Raw genomic sequence first — 21,584 nt, 5'->3', positions numbered from 1 at the left:
AAGGTTCATTAGTTAACATTAGTTAACCACATTAGTTAACATGAACTAATAATGAACTGCACTTATACAGCATTTATTAATCTGTGTTAATGTTAATTTCAACATTTACTAATACATTATTAAAATTTTGTTAACATTAGTTAATGCAGTGTGAACTAACATGAACAAACAATGAACAACTGTATTTCCGTTAACTAATGAGAATAAAGATTAGTAAATACAGTAACAAATGTATTGCTCATGGTTAGTTCATGTTAGTTAATACATTAACTAATGTTTAACTAATGAACCTTATTGTAAAGTGTTACCGTTCAAATACACAAAATTGCTGAAAAACCAAAAAGTTTGTGGGAAAACTTCCAAAACCAAGGAATTTTTGAAGAACAGCAGACAGTTTAACGGTTCATGTATTAGGAATCAAGTGTATGTAAACTTTTGAACAAGGTCATTTTTATAAATTCAACTGTTATTTTCTCTTGTGGACTATATGCATGCCGTTTTTGTAGCAAAGAGCACTGTGTGTTACCAAAGAGCACTGAAAAAAAAAACTGTTTTAGAAAACATGTCTCTCATTGGTCAAGCAAACTGATAGCCTCGCCCCAAATTCATGTAATTGGTTGAGCTTGTTGTAATGTCGTGCTGGACAGGATTCTTTCATAGCAACTACTATTAGGAACTAAAACAGTATGTCTGAATAACAACAGGAGGTATAAAAGTAGGTTAATTAAATGAGCTTTAAACAGTGCCAAAAGTACATTAAAATGGCCCTGTCACAAGTACATTCAAACTTTTTTACTTGTCAAAACTGGTTAAACAGGGCTGCCAACTCTCACGCATTCAGCGTGAGACTCACGCAATTGACACTTTTCACACGCTCTCACGCCACACATCCATTTTCTCACGCAGTCAAAAGCACCCTCAGTTAAAACTGTAATACTATAAGATATTGGCTAAACAGATTTGGCAAAAGCTCCAATGCGTATTTGTGTTTGTGCTCTGGAAATCGCCAAAAGACAACGTGTTTTCGTAGCGCTGAGCAATGTAGCCAATCACAGACATATATGTTGATCTAGAACGCCTGTGATTGGCCATTGCGTTCTGAATTCACTCACCTCTAAACGCCAGATTGCACTTGCCAGTCCTCTCACTGTAAATAAGCGGTTCATTGATAATAAAAGGACTTTTGCGATTAACTGAAGCGACACGTTTTAGTGATTATCAAGGAAGTGCTATTGCGCACTCCAAGGCTACATAAAATCCGTTAAGAATTTGAATAAAAGTTTTGTTTTTCGTCCTAGAGAGTGATAAATCTCATGAATGAAGGATTCTTTTTCGAAAATGAGAAAAATTTATTTTCTCAGAACAGCAGACTAATATATCAACAGCAAAATATTTGAATTTTTCGTGTCAAAAAAAAAAAAAATATATATATATATATATATATTTAAATGCGGCTGTAATTATTTATAAAAGTATAATGACTAAATCTTGCAATTCTTTCACTGTAAATTTGCGTTTCTTGTTGTGGTAAAAAGTGAACAGTTTTGCAGCACTGCAACAGTTACTTTACATCATTTTATGATAAAAACAGTATCACACACTGCTCATGCGAACGTGTGTAGCATCTTTGCTTGTATCAAGATTAAAATGCAGTGTTTAGTTCTAATTTTCAATGTATTTTTTTTTTTATTATTATTATTATTAAAAATGTTTAGTTGTAGTAGCAGCCTCTGCAAAAACAGTTTCATGGCCAGGAAAAATATTTATGGCTGGTAAATTTTCTCAAATCACCAAAACATGTAGAAAACTGTAGAAAAAGGTAAAATAACATACCGGTGAAATACTTGTTTTTATTTACTTTACAGAATTGTTTTCAATATTACTGTTGTTAATATAAAATTATTATTATTGTTGTTCTTTCTAATTCTTTTTTAATTCTAAATTGTTTGGTTTCTAAATATACCAGTGTGAGAGTAATTTAGACTGAGACACCATATCACACTAAAAAGAGGATTGAGTCCCCTTTAAACCTCATCAAGTCAATTGACCAGCTTTTTTCTTTGTTTAGTTTGCACACTGAAACGGTATTGGAGCTCTTAATTGTGAACTCTCAAAGTGCACCAGATAGATGAATTTAACTGTAAAATGTACAAAATTTTCTTACGGGGGAGCATGCCCCCGGACCCCCCTACAGGGACGGCTGTGGGAATTCTCACTCCAAGCTGAAGTCAAAAGTTGGCAGCCCTGTGGTTAAAACCTGTTAATATTCTGAAACGTGTTCTTCCACACCAAATGGCTCAATAATGACTATAGAAGAGATGGATCTGAGCACATACGAACACAAAGAACTAATCTGCATTAGAATAAAAAGGTTAAATCTTCAGGGTTAAGCTCTAAGCATGAGTTTACCTCAGCATTACACCATACTCATACTGTATGTTGTATGTTTACACACAAGCTTGCCAACCTCAAGTGCTGTCTGTAGATCTCAAGAAGAGGAAGAAACATCCACTAATTTCCTGGCTTCTTATTTTCAGGCAAACTTAAATTAAAACAATTATATTACAGTTTTATATTAACATATTCACATGTTTCTGCATAACGGCAAACTAATAAATGACAGTAAACTCAACCATTCCCAACCTAATGGGCTAAAACTCCATAAACACACACCAATTCAAGCATGAAGTCCTGATCACTCAGCCAGACATGAACATCTGTTGGTTTCTAGCTGGTTTGCAGGGCCCAGATGATCGCTATTGACAATGGAGCGATATTTGTTTGGACTGTGTTAATGAACAGCTATTTCATACTCCTCGTGGACCATTTTCTGTTGACAGAGTCTCTTTTCAATCTGTTCCGCAGAGCTGAGAGAAATCTAAGGGTCTTTTTATATGGATGTACTGAACGCGGAGAATATACTAAGATGTTAATGCTGTGAAACTAAACTCCACAGAGTCTGAACCTCTTGATGTTCCTTAATGCATTTTTAAAATCAACATTTTTATACGGAAACCCTTTAGCCATTGAATTCAGTATCAGTACTTGGATGTAAAAAGACAATTGACAGGAGATTATAAATATATCAAGACCACCTAGGCATAAACATGAAAGATTTAACCACAACCAAACCTCAGCGATGGAGTATGTGTTGAATAATCTCTGAAAACTGGGGATTAAGAACAATTTCCTGTGATTCCGTCTTAAAAAGAGGAAGTTACTAACTGATATTAACCAGTACTAACAAGAAGTTTCATCACCCTTCATATGGAAGTTCATTTCCACCACATAAGGAAAGAAAATCATGCTTTGGTAAATCACGATCATTATGACAGAAAAGCTAAAATTATGACATAAAAATTCACATTTTTTTGTATTTCAACTTTTTATTTCATTATTCTCATAATTTGGACTGTCATAATTATAAGATAAAAAGTCATTATTTCGATATGTCATACTTTTATTGTAATTCTTAGTAACTCTTATTTTTGACTTTTTACGTCATAATTATGGTTTATGTTTATGTTATTTTATGTTTTTTTTACCCTTAAGTCCTGAAATTGTTTGAAACTAAACTAAGTAAGTCTGGTAACATGTATATCCACGGGACAAAGACGAAAAGAGGCTTTCAAGCATTAAAAGAATTAAATTTTGTGGTTTTCTGTGCATTACAACCTAATTATTATTTTTTTGAGCAAAAAAAAAATAATAATAATTGTAATTTTGCCATTACATTTTAAACTACTAGGTTTCACCCTTTTGTGAATAAGAAATTTTAATAATTTGTATTATATTTTATATTTAATCAATATAATAAAATGTAGTATGATCACTTATTCTTTTATATATTTTAATAAGTAAAGGTCAGAATATGTATGTTTCATTTTTACATTAATTTATCTTTTACACTGTGTTATTTGTACAAATGTTGCTGAAACATTGAAGCAAACACTTTTGCTTTTGATGTTTTCTATGTATAGAAAATCACTTTTGTCAATTTAATTGGATGCAGACACCAAAATGGGACGTCTCGTCTTTGACACCAATAACAAATATACTGGGCCAGTTAAAGAAGACCTTTCTCTACGATCTATAAGCTTCTTCAACAAAGTGTCATTAGTTAAAACAACAATACATCTTCATTACCATCATGGCTGCTAAGTGAATTGACTTGCTTGAAAGGACTTTCTTTGTGGTCAGTACTGACAGAGACTGCACACACATTATTTGAGCACTGCAGAATACTAAAAGACAAATCTGTCATCTTGAATACTTTTTGCTACCCACTTTGAAAGAAAGTCTGTTTCAGACAAAATACATCAATGTAATAAGCGCTATTACAGGTTTACCTGGGAATGATCAGCATAGGTATGAATACTTTTGAACTGTGAAGTAATTTACTGTATTCTGGTGATCTAACGATTACATAAATGACATCTGAATCCATGCACATCAATGTAAACAGTCCACAACTGCTAAATAGATGCAGTTAGATATATGTGTTCGAAAGCATAATGGTTTTCAATAGAAACTGGTTGTTGAATTGTCTCTGATGGCAGTTACAACTCAATTGTGAACTCTACTTTGATATACAAGTGTACGCCAAAGTATAAAAGAAGTAGTAGTTCTTGGGAGGAACATAAATGGAAAGCCTCGAAATCTCCAACAAGTCGATATGAAAGAAGATGATGATCTATCACATCTGACTGCATGTCAGAAGCAGACGGCTGTCATCTGTATCTGTGGTTCAAAAACAGAGTTTGCAAGCATAGTAGAAAAAAAAAACACCAATTCAGAGCCTTCAAAGTCAGAGAGAGACCGAGATCAAAAACAACACACACTTCACTCAAAGAAATAAAGGTTCTTCAGTGTTTTTTAACACTTTAACAATTTCCTTCTGCAATTCTTAACAAATCATTAGAAATATCTTTTGAAATACACTCGTTGCTACCAACCATTCCACAGCAAAACAAACAGTGTTCCAACCAATCACCGTCAGGGGGTTGGTGTTGTGGACTTTCGCTCTGCCCTCCCTCACATCCCTGCACCAGTACGAAAGTCCACAACACCAAACCCCTGACGCTGATTGGTTGGAACACTGTTTGTTTTGCTGTGGAATCATTGGTAGCACCGATTGTTTTTTTTGGCATATCTCGGACCCTAGGCTGACCACAGAGACGCGTTTTTTTTACAGACAATTTATGGGGCAGGCAGCGAGCGGATCGTGAAGAAAGGTCAGCTGAAAGTGACACTTTATGTTTCAGCCTAGAATCGCTGATACAACCTTTAACTAGGGCCCTATGATTTTCAATGGAATCCAGTCATAAAAATGAAATTTTACTGCATAACATGGAATGTACAGACTTTGCCAAATTTGGGATGAATAAATCATAAGTAGATCAGTACACTTAAATCAAAACAAATTAAATTGATTTTCTTTTATGCCAAAAATCATGTAAAAGTAAAGATCATGTACCATGAAGATATTTTGTAAATTCCCTACAGTAAATATATCAAAACTTAATTTTTGATTAGTAGTATGCATTGCTAAGAACTTCATTTGGACAACTTTAAAGGTGATTTTCTCAATATTTTGATTTCTTTGCACCCTCAGATTTTCAGATAGTTGTATCTCAGCCAAATATCCTAACAAACCATACATCAATGGAAAGCTTATTTATTATTTAATCTCATTTCAAAATATTGACCCTTATGACTGGTTTTGTGGTACAGGGTCATAATGCATAATGTACATACAAAAGATTAAACCCTCTGACAACAAACACCAGATAGCTTCCTTAAAAAAAGAGATAAATAAAAATAAAGAATAAAAAGTTATTTGCGTATAAATCTCATGAAATTTCCATTAATATGTCAGCCTCCATTTTTTATATATTTTTTTATTAATATTATTTAAATCATACAGTATTTATCAAAATAGTATTTGCAATGCATCTGAATTTATTTTAGACTGAATTAAAAGAAAAATGTGTTCAGACATACATTTCTCCAATATGACAGAAGCAGAATCTTTATAGAAAATGTGATTAGTATGAAACTGTCATTGTATTCTCATTGTCATTCTTATTTCATTAATAAGACATTTCTAAAACGACAGCAAGCTGTAAAACCCTAATTGGAAGCTTTGCTTCTAAAAATGAGTCAGAGAAATATGTGCATGCTTATATTAGCTTATTAGTTATAGTTATTAGTCATGTGGTAATTGCTTTCTTGTCCTAAGTGACTTCGGCACGTCTTTATTACAGGGACAGTCCCCCTGGAGCAATCTGGGTTAAGTGCCTTGCTCAAGGGCACATGATGATAGGGGACGTCTCAATGAGTGTGCATGAGAATGTGTTTGGTATTCAACAAAAGACGTTTACATACAAGCGCACTTGCTAACACTCATCAGCTAAAATGATGACTTGCAAGTGCATCCTAAAGGAATAGTTCTAGAAACGAAAGTTTGCTAGAAATTTACACACCCTTAGGGCATTCAAGATGTACAGTATCTCACAAAAGTGACTACAGCCCTCACATTTCAGCAACCATTTTAGTATATCTTCTCAAGGGACAATACTATAGAAATGAAACCTGGATATATTTTATAGTAGTCAATGTGCAGCTTTTATAGCAGTATAGATTTACTGTCCTCTGAAATAAACTCAATATATAGCCATTATTGTCAAAATAGCTGGCAACAAAAGTGAGTACACCCTTAGTGATAACAGCAGTATGTTGTTTAACCATGCAAAGCCACATGTCCTGTTCATCATGTTTATGTTTTTGTCTGCTTGACAGGACCATAAAAAGTTGTGTATCTTGTATTAGAGCAGTTAAAATTAGGTGCTTTAAGTACAATTCTCTCTTACTGACCACTGGATGTTCAACATGGCATCTCATGGCAACCCAGCCGGCACATGACCGACCTTCAACGTTGAAATTTGGTTGAAATAAGGTCAGTTGTTGTTTCACTGTTGATGTAACGTTGAATGCTCAATGGTTAATGCTCAATCAGTCAACACATGACCGAAATTTAAAGTTGAAATTTGGTTGAAATTAGGTCGGTTGTTGTTTCAACAGTAAAACAACTTAAATAAAACTTTGAATGCTAAACGGTTATATATGCCTTCAAAAGCAAGTGTTTAAATTATAATATTAATAATAATAATTAACAAGGTTAACAACATAAGATCGTGTCTTCAGCATACAAAGAAATGTTTGCCTTTTAAATGATTATGGACATTATTATTTCATGAAAACTCATATAAATGTTAAAATATAACTATCACCACCAACAATGAAACTAAATACATTTCGCTTCCACATGCTGAAACAATCCCTATTGGTTGTTTTACCTTACTGCTTTGATCATGATTGGTTCATCTGGCTGTCATTCAGGAAACTGACAGGTGAAACTGCGCGCGCCTTTGTAATTTAAAAAATTCCGACCGTTACCGCATTTTCTAGTGAGGCTGTGAGCTGCATAGATGTATGAGAGCTGCTGCTCACCGAAATTATTCAGTTGGTCCCGAATTATTTAATATTTTCATGTTATATTTTTATTTTGAGCGAATTTGAATTGTGAGATCTCAACGGAGAACAAAAACCGGAACACAGAGGAAATAGTAGGGCTGTTCGATTCCGAAATTTTTGGAATCGATTCCGATTCCTGTTTCTGGAATCGATTGGATTTGATTCCAGAATCGATTCCTTACTGTTGTTTTCGATTCTTTTTCGATTCTTGTTTTTAAGATCGGATGAAGCTAATTTCGCAATAAATGCAGGATGTAAAGGTCGTAGAAAGTTGCCTTCTCACAATATGAGGCTTAATTTGTAAAAAAAAATACTCAGCAGTGGACATGCATTTATTGCATGAATAAAACAAGACATGACATGTCTAAAATGACAAAATTAGCAAACACTGAAACAAAATAAATAGAACTTTAACAACAACATATAGAGAGCTCGTGGCGTAGCTGTCAGTCAGATGCGCTCTGGGCCACTGATAACATGCGCTCTCTGCGTTTTCTTTCATTTGCTGATAGAATGGTTAAAAATAGCATTTATTTAAGATGTAAATAATATCAAGACCCTCAATCACGTCATGATCTATTCTGTTGTGCAGCGCTCAAAATTGTGGACAACATGAGCCAGTTCCCCCGTAAAAAAACAACAACTTCGGAATCGTTTTTTGAACTGGTTCATTTAAATAATCTATCCAAATCAGACTTATAATAACTATTAGCGAACAAGAGGCAAATTGCATGCATCATTAAACTCAGAAGAGTTTAGAAATGAGATATGCAGCCTTAATGGGATGCAGCCTTCCATTTAAGAGGCACTTATTTATAAGTTTTGCTGAACTGAAAACGGCTCTGAATGAGGAGGCGATTCCCCTTAATGGGATCGATTCCAAACGTTGGGATCGACTCTCGATTCCCAATGCCTCGGAATCGATTCTTTTTGGAATCGATTCCCAGCCCTAGGAAATAGACGTGAGCTGCTGAAAACATACACTGGCTAAATCAGGTAAGACAAGTATTTATTATTACCTTTTTAAAAAATAGTACAAGAGTTTACAAATTGGTAAAGGACATGTAAACTGCAGAAGTTAAATACTTGAGTGTTTGTTTGTAATACATGAGTGTGTTAAATACTTGAGTGTGTAATAAAGTTAGCTGATTTATTACAGACGGCAAAAGTTAGATGCTAATCGCATTTAGCATGCTAGCATTATTAGCTCATCTGGTCGTATATATATCTGCTGTTGTTGTGTGTTGCTAGTACTTGTTAATGTCTGTCTTTTAGAGATTCACATTTTTCGATATATGCATTACTGCAGGTGTGTTTACATTTTAATCCTATAATAACAGTCCTAAAGATGACATGCTTTATTTTTCTTTTCTGAATATCATATAATGGCCAATGTCTATGTAAGATTGTTTAAAGGAATGGTATAAAACAAAAAACAGCTTTTTAAGAAAATTTCCATTGTAGAGTCATTAAGGATCCAGCTTATTGGCAGTTTGGTAAGGAATTGTTCATCTGCTACTTTGCACTGTCAGTTCTGGTAGAGATTCATTGATCTTTTGTTATAAGTTTATTTAATGTAATACAAATGTACTCAATATGATTTTACTTGTTTCACTAAGTACACTGTTTAGTTAGAATTGTGATTAAAACTGTGTTGTTTAAAACTTTAATCTGAATACATCAAAATGTGTTTAATGAAGTGTTGTGCACTTTGTTTTCAACTCCACTGTTATTGGACTGTGAAGTAAAAATATTGTACAAGATTTGTTTTGTATTGAGTGTTTTATCAAGGTTGGCATTTTATATAATTTTATTTTTGGTGTTTTTGTTCATGTAGGACAGTGCAGAAAGCACACAAGTGGGAGAGAGAGGAGGGGACAACATCAGAAAAGACACAAAGCTGGGACTCTTTCAAAGATCACCTGAAGCACAGCCATGCTATATGCGCAAGGCTGTTGTTTTTATCACAATTTGAAGAAACATTTTGGCTTAAAATAACAAATTTAAAAAAAAAGAATTTTAAGGCGACTGCTTTTTACTCCTTCACCACTGACATGGTTTCTGTTGCAGGTTCTATTCTCAAAGTCTTTTACATATTTCCACTGCACAAATGTACACATCTCTTATAATGAGACACATCTGTAAACCTGTTTTCACAGAACTATAGTTAACCACCAAATATGAGATTGGACAAAATGGTTTTAGTCAAAAAAGATTTCTCTTGCAAGTGCAGCGCAAAATATGCATGTTATTGTACAAAAACTTTGGGGTCTAGGGATTTGGAGAAGTTTAAACATACCCTGACATTTGTGTGTGTGTGTGTGTGTGTGTGTGTGTGTGTGTGTGTGTGTGTGTGTGTGTGTGTGTGTGTGTGTGTGTGTGTGTACCTGGTATTCATCACGTTGTGGGGACCAAATGTCCCCACAAGGATAGGAATACCAGTAGATTTTGACCTTGTGGGGATATTTCTCAGGTCCCCATGAGGAAACAGGCTTATAAATCATGCACAATGAGTTTTTTTGATGAAGTAAAAGTGTGCACAATCTCCTGTGAGGGCTAGGTTTAGGTGTAGGGTAGGTGTAGGGCGATAGAAAGTACGGTTTGTGTGTGTGTGTGTTTTATTCAGTATCTGGAAAAAATACACTACGAGTCAAAAGTTTAAAAAAAAGTTTTTTAATTAAATAGTTTCCTTCTGCTTTATAATATTTGTATTATTTAAAATAATATTTAATATTATTTAAAATATTTTAAAATGTAATTTATTCCTGTGATCAAAGCTAAATTCTCAGCATCATTACTCCAGTTATCAGTGTCACATGATCTTTTAAAAATCATTCTAATATGCTGTTCAAGAAACATTTATTATTATCAATATTTAAGCAGTAGATTATTATTTTTTCGGGATTCTTTAATGAATAGTAAGATCCAAAGACTAGCATTTACTTGAAATAAAAAGCATTTGTAAAATTATATACCATACTATTCAAAATTTACAATGATCAAAAGTGACATGTATAATACTACCAAAGATTTCTATATCAGATAAATTGTTTTATTTTCAGTTCATCAAAGCAAACTCAAAGAATTCTTTCTTATTCTTTTCATTATGTTTCCAACATAATATTTTTTGAGCAGCAAATCAGAATATTAGAATGATTTCTGAAGGTTAATGTGACATGATCATGTGTAATGATGATAAAAATTCTGCTTTGACATCACAGGATTAAATCACATTTACAGATATCTTCAAATGAAAAACATTTGAAAAAGTACAAATATATTTGATTCAATTTTTCTGTACTTTGTATTGGATTGATTTAAGATTTTACTGTGAGAAAACTTCTGACTGGTTTTTTTTTGAAAGGTTTTTATTTTGATTTATACATTGTATGTTTCCAAAGTAAAAATTGTTTTACAATATTGATCATGTGTTTAGTTTATTGAAGTTCATAGTAAACCCATTGCTGCTAGTCATTTGATTTTGAACTAATATGTACGTACAGTGTTGATCTAAATGTAAACTGGTTGTAATTGAATGTACAGTTGTGTATTCACCGTTGCTAAAAGGTAAGTAAGACGGTGAAACTAAGTCGCGATTTCAACGTTGAATCAACGTCATAATATCAACGTTGAACATTTTTGCAAATCCGAAAGGTTTTTCACCGTTGATCCAACGTCGAAAGAAGACCATAATCCGAAAGGTAAGAGGGTGAAACAAAGGCGCGATTTCAACGGTGAATCAACGTTGTTATTTCCACGTTGAAAAGACGTCACAATATCAACGTTGAAAATTTTTGCAAATCTGAAAGGTTTTTCACCGTTGATCCAACCATGGTACCTGACGTTGTTTCAACGGTGAATCAACGTTGAAATGCCGGCTGGGAAAGAACTCTCTGAGGATTTGAGAATTAGGATTGTTGCTCTCCACAAAGATGGCCAAGGCTATTAGAGGTTCAGTAACACCCTAAAACTGAGTTACACTACAGTGGTCAGGGTCATACAGAGGTTTTCCAAGATTCGGAACAGGCCTTGCAATGGTCGATCAACGAAGTTGAGCACTCGTTCTGTGCGTCAGGAGCAGAACCTGGCTTCAAAAAACAGATGCATGAGTGCTGCCAGCATTGCTTTAAAGGTTGTAGAAGTAGAAGGTCAGCTTGTCATTGCTCAGACCATACGCCACACGCTGCAACAAGTCGGTTTGCATAGGTGTCATCCCAGAAGGAAGCCTCATCTGAAGCTGGCTCACAAGAAACAGTTTGCTGAAGACAAACAACCTGCTCTGGTTAATTCCATGCCCAGGATGATTAAGGCAGTGCCAGATAACAATGGTGCATAATATATTGACACTTTGGACAAGTTCCAGTTATTTTGACAATAATGGCTGTATGTTGAGTCATTTTCAGGGGACAGTAAATCTATACTGCTATACAAGCTGCACAGTTTTATATCTATAGTATTGTCCCTTGAGAAGATAAACTAAAATGGTTGCTGAAATGTGAGGAGTGTACTCACTTTTGTGAGATACTGTAGATGAGTTTGCTTTCTTGAGATTGAGTCTATTTAGCTATGTGGACTGTCATTCTGACAGCACCTATTCACCACAAAGGATCCATTGGTGATCAAGTGATGTAATGCTAAATTTCTTCAAATCTCTTCTGATGAAGAAACAAACTCATCTACATCATGGATAGCCTAAGGGTGAGTATATTTTCAGCAAATGTTAATTTTCGGGTGAAGAATTCCTTTAATCTTGCCACGACTATCGCCCCGGCTTTGCGCTATCAAATGAATCTGCAAAAGCCATCATAAAAAGTCATTAAATGTTTGGGTAAAACGATTATCCTCAAACTCTGCTCATTATAATCTCTGATGAAGAATGGCTTTATTGTGGTTTAGCACATTTGGCAGCAATCATCAAATTCCATTCATTATCAGAAGATTTATCAGTATTAAATAAGATTTTACATCGTAATCTGTTTTAAATAGAGATGTGATGGGAATACCAGCCTGGCTTATCCGAACGTCTGACTGTCTACGTGTAATTTCGCACAATCGCATTCAAATCCGGCAGCAAACTTATTATGTTGAGGGATTTTTTTAATCATTCGCTTTTGTAAGACTTTTCCCCTATAATCCGCACCTTAACGCATCAATGTCATTTTTGCCAATATCTGCTCAAATTGAGCAATATCTCTGTCTAAAGCTCATATCATTACCGCAAGCCTTTCAGACTACAAATCACGGCGTGATGGTTTCAGTACGCGTCTGCTGTGGAGTTTATGAGCAGTACTTTGTGGAGATAGAGTTCATCTCTCTTTACGACAGCTTTGGCTGGGGTCACAGTGTTGCGACGTGACGGCCGGATTGTTATTTTTTCTGTCTAGAAAAACATGAGCTAGTATCTGTCTGAACCTCTCAGAAAGGTGTTAGGAAAAAATATGACAACCTAGCTGCCATGTAGCTACACTTATAATCTGACAGCACTGTAAATGAAAAATGCATCTATTAGAGTCTGGAAACAGAGTCTAGGAGGGAATCACTGAAAATATGTAGGCTATTTTTTTTATTTTTTTCCTTCACTCATCTTCTTTTGCATTCGAACTATGAAGCCATTCCCATCGAGCCAAACATACCATACATCAGCAATACTTTTGACTATTAACAAAAAATCTAGTTTGCACTACAGCTTATTCTAGTCAAAAACCAACCTTATAAGCAGGAATCGATCATCTCACTCTTAAAAATAAAGGTGCTTTAAAAGGTTCTTCACAGCGATGCCATAGAACCATTTAGTCAAAGGTTCTTTAAAGAATCATCTCTGTCTTACCTTATCTCTTTCTAACATTATAACATCATAAATGCAACTATACAAGGAAAAAGCAGCTAAATACTGTAATTGTCACTGATACAAAAATATTCACATAAATAAATTCAAATACAAAAATTTAAATTTTGAAAATACAAAATAAAATAAATAAAAATAAATACATATTTTTAAAATACATGCCAGAGACAAACTGCATGGCTTCATTGCTTGAATTTGGCTTCAGTAATTTCCTGATCTACCCAACCCACTGTTTATCCATCATTATTATTGCTAATAATAATTTTAATATTTGGTAAGCAATAAATTTATGTCAGGTCTAACCAAAATTACATTTGGACCCTAGCTCAAGAATAGCATTTAATTGCTATTAAAAAAAAATTGCAAAGCCAACTCCTAAATGCAAAAAAGTAAATTACATGTAAATTGTAAATTTGTTGTAAATGTACAAATGTAAATTAAAAGTAAAATTAATTTTAAAAAAAATACTTTTATAATACTTGAAAAAAGATGCCTGAGACAAATTAAATGGCTCATTAAATGCAATATTTAATTACAAAATTATAAAATAAAATACAATAAAATTTGCAAATGTAAAAAAATGTATTAAGGGTAAAATTAATACAAATAAATAAATACTTTAAAATACTTGAAAAAGAAATTGCCTGAGACAAATTGCATGGCTCCCCACTGCTTCACTATCATTAATAATAATAATAATAATAATAATAATAATAATAATAACAATAAAAAAATAAATTTCTCCAACCAATGCAAAAATAAATAAAAGTAAATTGTAAATTAATTGTAAAAGTAAAAATGTAAATTAACACTAAAATGAATTTTTTTTTTAAATGCCTGAGACAAAATGAATGGCTCCATTGCCACCACTGTCTCTCTATTATTAATAATTATAATACCGGTAATAATAGTTTTTTCATGGCTGGTAAGCAATATTTATGGCAGGTGTAACCAAAAATTACATTTGGACTGACCTTGGCTCAAGGATAGCATTTACTTGCTATTAAATATCTCTAAATGCAAAAAATTAAATAAATAAGTAGGTAAATAAATTGAAAGTAAAATGAATAATAAATAAATAAATAAATAAATAAATAAATACTTTTTTAATGCCTGAGACAAATTGCATGACTCCTTGTCCCCACTGTCTCTCTATCATTATTGATAATAATTATTTTTCATGACTGGTAAGCAATATTTATGGCAGGTGTAACCAAAAATTACATTTGGACCCTGGCTCAAGGATAAAATTTAACCCAATCCCTGAATGCCAAAAAACTGTCCATGAATGTAATCAGGCCTAAGGAAAAAAAAAAAAGAATGAATAAACGAATAAATTAGAAAAATTCGTATGACAAAGAAATGGAAATAAATCAAAATGGAAATGACAGAATCCAATCCCCAATCAAATGTAATTCTTAAATAAATAATGTAACCAAAAAAGAACTCGGATTTTAAGCATAAAACATCCTTTTATCTGCTGCCGTGCAACTGTTAAACACATCAGATGGATACAGAAGAACACTATGAGCTGACAGAGCAGCAAAGGTCCAGCGTGGCGGCACTTCAGATTGAGTCACTGCCACTGATGAAATAATGTGGGCTGGAGAACATTAAATTACAGACAGTGAGATGTGACATGTCTATACTCACAGTTTGCTGTTTTCGGCAGTTTTCAATGAACAAGTGTTATTAAACAACGACGCAGTTGTCAGTGAATAGTCAAGCTAATGAAGGCATTCAGTATTGGGGCAGTGCCTGGTGTGATCTAACATCAAAGGCTTCGTCTTCAGCTAGATACGAAGAGAGAGGGGGTTTATGATATGCAGGCTTAATTTATGCACGCATAGAAAATTAAATCTAATTATGCTGATTTACCAAGATGGAACATGTGCCGTAAACATATTTGGATCTGGTTAATTATACAGTCCTGCATGCATGAAAATGAGAATTGCATGCAATGGACTTTTAAATTATAAATAAACATACAAAACCAGCAGAGTTGGAATGTATTTGTATGTGGAAGTGATGAACAGCAGTGTCGACTAAAGGCAGTTATGACTCACACCCAAGTCTTGTCTTAAAGACTCATGGTGTGCATTATTTCTGTACCTCAGACAGCACTGTTGCACGCATTCCAAGAGTGTTTTTATGCATCTCTAGCTTGAATTATTTTCATGCAATCACTTGTAGGCTGTTCAATCAATAATAAACAGCAGATTTTAAAATGTTCTTATTAAACCTCTCCGGCATACCTTAAAAAATCAAAGAGGAAATCAAGCAAAATCACTTATCCAATGAAAATCTAAAACGAATCACGTGTTAATTATTATAGAAGCACTTATCCCATGGCAGTTGGCAAAAATAATATTGAACCACTAATCAATCTCTAGCCAGATGCAATCAATCAAAAACTCAAGTTGAGTTGGATTTGCTTCCATGCAATCATTCATTTAATAATCCATAAATGCAAAACTTTAAATAAAATACAAATAAATAAATGTTAAATCAAAGCCAAAATTATGCAAAAAAAATGCATCTTGAGTTTGACTTGCTTCCATGGAAAAATTCATTTTATAATCCATAAATGCAATAAATAAAAAATACATGTAAAATCAAAGCAAAAATCGTGCAAAAAAAAAATATATATTTAATTAAAAATCAAGTAAAATCAAAGCAGAAATCTAGCAAAAATATGGTTAAAGAAATCAAGTAAAATCAAAGTAGAAATCAAGCAGTCACTTATTCAATCAAAATCTAAAACATATCACATATGAATTATTATACAGAACCACTTAGCCCATGGCACTAGGCAAAAATAATACTAAATCACTAATCAATCTTCCATGCAATCATTTCTCTAATCAATCAAAATCAAGTTTTGCATCTCGAGTTTGATTTGCTTCCATGCAATCATTCATTTAATTATCCATAAATGCAAAATAAATAAATAAAAATAAATAAAAGTTAATTAATAAATAAAATACAAATAAATAATCATCAGCATAGCAGAAATAGCAAAAATCAAGCAAAAAAAAAAAAAAAGTCAAGTAAATTCGAAGCAGAAATCAAGCAAAATCACTTATCCAATCAAAATCTAAAACAAATCACATATTAATTATTATAAAACCACTTGGCAAAAATAATATTAAACTACAAATCAATCTTCCATGCAATCATTTCTCTGAAAATCAAGTTTTGCATCTCAAGTTCCATGCAATCATCCATTTAATAATCCATAATGCAATAAATAAATAAAATATAAATAAATAAATGTAAAATTAAAGCAGAAATTAAGCAAAAATCAAGCAAAAAAAAAGACATCAAGAAAAATCAAAGCAAAAAATCTAGCAAAAGCACTTATACAATCAAAAACTTAAAACAAATCACATATCAATTAACTTGGCATAAATAATAGCACACCACTAGTCAATCTTCTATGCAATAATTTCTCTAATTAATCAAAATCATATTTTGCACATCTAGATTGATTTGCTTCCATGCAATCATTTGTTTAATATTCAAAAAAACTCAAATCAGCATTAATCAATATTAAGGACAATCAATATCAAGTGATCACATCAATCTCTAGTCTGATAGTCTTTCATGTAATAACTGATTTATGAATTACTTAAAATGAGTATCACTGAAAACCAATATGAAAATATATATATAAATCATAACCTCATACTCAAGAAAAATAAATATCAAGTAATAACCTATAAATCAGCTCCTAGTCTTATGTGCATTCAACTTTTTATAAATGTATTAACACTTCTCAGGTAATCATTATGAAATCACTTAAGATATGTACTCAATGTACATATCAATCAATAGCATGTATACATCCATCAGCTGTTATTAATAAATCTCAAGCTTAATTTGCTTGTATGCAATAACTTATATATCTACAAATAAACGTAAATCACTTAAAAAGTATTTACAAATGATAACCACTATCAAATAATCAAGTTATCATGTATCAACCACAAGACCGATCTGCTTTTATGCAATAATTCAGTCACATGAACGATAATCAATATCATCGAATCACTCACTAGCACTTATCAATCAACGGACTGACTGGCAGCACCACCGTGTTCAGTGACTCACCATCAGTGTGGGGACTCCGGTGACCACCGCGTACAGCAGGGCGGGCGGGATGGCGCTGGTGTCCTCGGGTCCGAGGTATGGTTTCGTGTACGCGGTCTCGTAGCAGAAGAAGCCCTGCACGTGCACGTTGAACGTGTCCGTGTACTCGAAGTAATATGCCAGCATGACCGTCCCCGCCATGATCACCAGCTGGAAATAAAGCATGGTCGTCAGAGAGTGGGGCACGAACATTTACCAACAATCCAGTGGAGAACCTCCAAACATCTGAGCTCTCGTTATAGTTCCCGCATCTCGCCGGGGTCTGACGCTCGGAGCGCACGCGGGGTTGGCACACGAAGACTCACGCGCTCGCATGGCACAGCGCTCGAGCTGGAATGAGAGGAGAGAGCGCGAGAAAGTGCCACCGCGCGCTCCTCACTACAGCCAGCTGATGATGAAGAGACACGTCAGGCGCCGTGCCCGCGCCCCATCATCATCATCATCATCGTTCGCTCAGAGGGTTTAAAGAGACGCGCTATTCCGTCAGTCACCAAATGTCACCTCTGCTGTTTCAACGCTGACTAACAGCAATAAACCTGGCTGTTTCTGTAAAATATAGCAATACACAGACGGTAGGATACAATGTCAAATGATTTTAAAGTTCATAAAAACTTATATGTTGAATAATCAACATAAGGCACACACTAACACAAATCACCGTAGCAAGTAGGATCAGTACTGATACATCTATTACTGTTTTTAAAATCAATTTCTGGGGATCGAAAGTGTAAATATAGCCTAACTTTTTTTCCTGCAACTTTTTTCCTGCAAAGAAATAAACTCGCAATTTTGAGAAATAAAGTCAGAGTTAAGAGATACAAAGTTACAATTCTGACTTTGCATGATATAAACTCTTTTGAGACAATTTTGAGAAATAAAGATAAATTAATAAAGTAAAAAAAAATCAGAATTGTGGTTTATAACTTGCAAATCTTACCTTATTTCTCAGAATTGTGTGATATCAACTCAAAATTGTGAATTGTGACTTTATATTTTGCAATTGCGAGATGTAAAGCCACAATTCTGACTTTTATTCTCAGAATTGTGATATAGTCACCATTTTGACCTTTCTTCTCAAAATGTGTGATATTACCTCGCAATTTTGAAAAATAGTCAGAATTGCGAGATATAAACTCACAATTCTGACTTCTTTTCTCAGAATTGCGCAATATAAACTCAGAATTTTGAGAAATAAAGTCAGAATTGTGAGTTTATATCCCGCAATTCTGACTATTTTTCAAAATTGCAAGGTTATATCACAATTCAGACTTTGCCTGATATAAGAATCACAATTTTGAGAAATAGTCAAAATTGCGAGATATAAAGTGACAATTCTACCTTTTTTCTCAGAATTGTGTAAAATAAACTCACAATTTTGAGAAATAAAATCAGAATTGCGAGATGTAAAGTCACATTTTGACTTTTCTTCTCAAAGTGTGTGATATGACCTCGCAATTGAGAAACAGTCAGAATTGCGAGTTATAAAGTCACAATTTAGACTTTGCCTGATATAAAAATCACAATTTTGAGAAACAGTCAGAATTGCAAGATTTAAAGTCACAATTCAGACTTTGCCTGATAAAAACAGTTAAAATTCTGAGAAATAATCAAATTATGAGATATAAAGTCACAATTTTGAATTTTCTTCTCAAAATGTGTGATATACACTTGCAATTCTGAGAAATAAAGTCAGAATTGCAAGATATAAAGTCACAATTTAGACTTTTCTTCTCAAAATGTGATATACACTTCCAATTTTGAGAAATAAAGTCAGAATCGCAAGATAAAGTCACAATTCTGACTTCTTTTCTCAGAATTGCGCAATATAAACTCACTATTTTGAGAAATAAAGTCAGAATTGCGAGATATAAAGTCACAATTCAGACTTTGTCTGATATAAAAATCACTATTTTGAGAAATAGTCAGAATTGCAAGATAAAGTCACAATTCAGACTTTGCCTGATAAAAAAAAAGTTAAAATTCTGAGAAATAATCAAATTATGAGATACAAAGTCACAATTTTGACTTTTCTTCTCAAAATGTGTGATATACACTTGCAATTCTGAGAAATAAAGTCAGAATTGCGAGATATAAAGTCACAATTCTGCATTCTTTTCTCAGAATTGTGCAATATAAACTCACAATTTTATGAAATAGTCAGAATTGCGAGTTATAAAGTCACAATTTAGACTTTGCCTGATATAAAAATCACTATTTTGAGAAATAGTCAGAATTGCGAGATGAGTCACAATTTTGACTTTTCTTCTCAAAAAATGTGTTATACACTCACAATTTTGAGAAATAAAGTCAGAATTGCGAAATATAAAGTCACAATTCAGACTTTGCCTGATATAAAATCACAATTTTGAGTATGAATCCGACAAAAAGTCAGAATTCCAAGATATAAAGTCACAGTTTTTACTTTTTTTCACAATTTTGAGAACATATCAGTCTTTTTTCACCCTCAAAATTGGACTTTGTAACTCACAATTGTGAGTTTATTTCTTAAAATTGCAAGTTTATTTCACGTGACTCTGAGTAAGGTCAGAATTGTGACTTTGTATCACGCTATTCTTACTTTATTTCTCAAAATTGCAAGTCTATATCACACAATTTTGAGAAATAAAGTAAGAATAGCGTGATACAAAGTCACAATTCTGACTTTACTCAGAGTCACGTGAAATAAACTTGCAATCTTAAGAAATAAACTCACAATTGTGAGTTACAAAGTCCAATTTTGAGGGTGAAAAAAGACTGACATGTTCTCAAAATTGTGAGATATAAATTCACAATTGTGAAAAAAAGTCAGAATTGTGAGATAATAAATCGCAATTACCTTTAATTCTGTGGCGGAAATGGGCTTCCATACATTTCAGACCCAGAAAATCTACCAGAAAGATAAACTATATTTTCTTCATATAAAGACAAACTACTCTGGATAAAACTGGTTCCAAAGTGTTTTCTTCCAAAAGTATGGTTGGGAGAAAAGCAAACACTGATCAGCTGCAGCACTATTTATTTAAACCGTCTTTGACTTGATCTCAAAAGCTGCCATTTTTAGCTTTTTCAGTTATCTAATTTCTTTAATAACACACCTCAGCTATTAAAACAGCTGTGATAAAGTCTTACGGGGATTAATTTGTTCTCTTTGCCAAAAACATTAATAAAACTTGAGTGAGACATTGTGAGGAATTATCTGCCCTGCTTGAAGCCCCTCAGATGTTCACATTAACCTCGCAGAGAATCAATTACAGCGCTAGCATATGTGTGACAGGGTGATGTGGTAGAACCGTACATCTGTTAAAAACTTGAGGAAAACTAATCATGATAATTGGGCAGCTGTTATTTACATTACTGTGACAGTCAGAATGTCTTTCCACAGAGGAGAAATACAGCAGCTGGGCTAATAAATGGAGGTGTGGTTTTCATAATGGGAGAGGAGAGACTGTTCATAATCTGAGCATCATAACCTACTGGCATTGTGTTTTATCATTTCGGTAATTTAGTACTTTACATAAACAAGCATTATATAATGTGCAATATTGCCTACTGAAAATGATTTCTTTGAGTTCAGGAATATGATAGATGATCTTGGGGATCGTGTTACTAACTACGAGCATGTTCTGATCATGATGTATCACTGAGGATGAAAAGCCTATTCTTGATTTTTACAGTTCAGAAACACCCTAAGGAGCCCGCTGGCCTAGATTGAGTTAGAAAACCCACCGACCAATAAATCAGACTCCTAATAAAGATGTGTTAGAGTGCATCACTTCAGACTACCACAGAAAGAAGGCAATCTTATGAAGTAATGTAACAAAATACACATTAAAGCACTGAATGATAGTCATGAAGACCTTAAAAGCAGACAACTTTTAAAGTTGTGCACATTTAATCACTGCTTCTATAAACAGCACCTAAAGTATTAAAAGACTAATGACGGAAAGCAACTTCAAAGCAGCCAGCGAACTTTATCTTTTACGCCACGCTTCATGAGAAATTCATGGCCTGTCTTTAATGTACTTGAGAAGATCTGAAGGGATTCTCTTCG

At 33.5% G+C, this 21,584-nt stretch overlaps 1 protein-coding gene across 1 annotated transcript in view; it reads right to left on the bottom strand.

Annotated features, from left to right (window-relative positions):
• The window catches only part of plppr5b (phospholipid phosphatase related 5b), a 57,916-nt gene extending 40,030 nt beyond the window's left edge, over nt 1-17,886 (bottom strand). The window contains exon 1 of the mRNA XM_073830716.1: nt 17,495-17,886. Coding sequence (XP_073686817.1) covers nt 17,495-17,725 — 231 coding nt within the window. The 5' untranslated portion in view covers nt 17,726-17,886. The remainder of the gene's footprint in view (nt 1-17,494) is intronic.
• Between the last annotated feature and the right edge of the window lie 3,698 nt (nt 17,887-21,584).

This window comes from Garra rufa, chromosome 24, assembly GCF_049309525.1.
Source record: "Garra rufa chromosome 24, GarRuf1.0, whole genome shotgun sequence".
Classification (NCBI taxonomy): Eukaryota; Metazoa; Chordata; class Actinopteri; order Cypriniformes; family Cyprinidae; genus Garra; species Garra rufa.
Note: the sequence above shows the minus strand (reverse complement) of the source record. Positions and strands in the feature narration are given on the sequence as shown.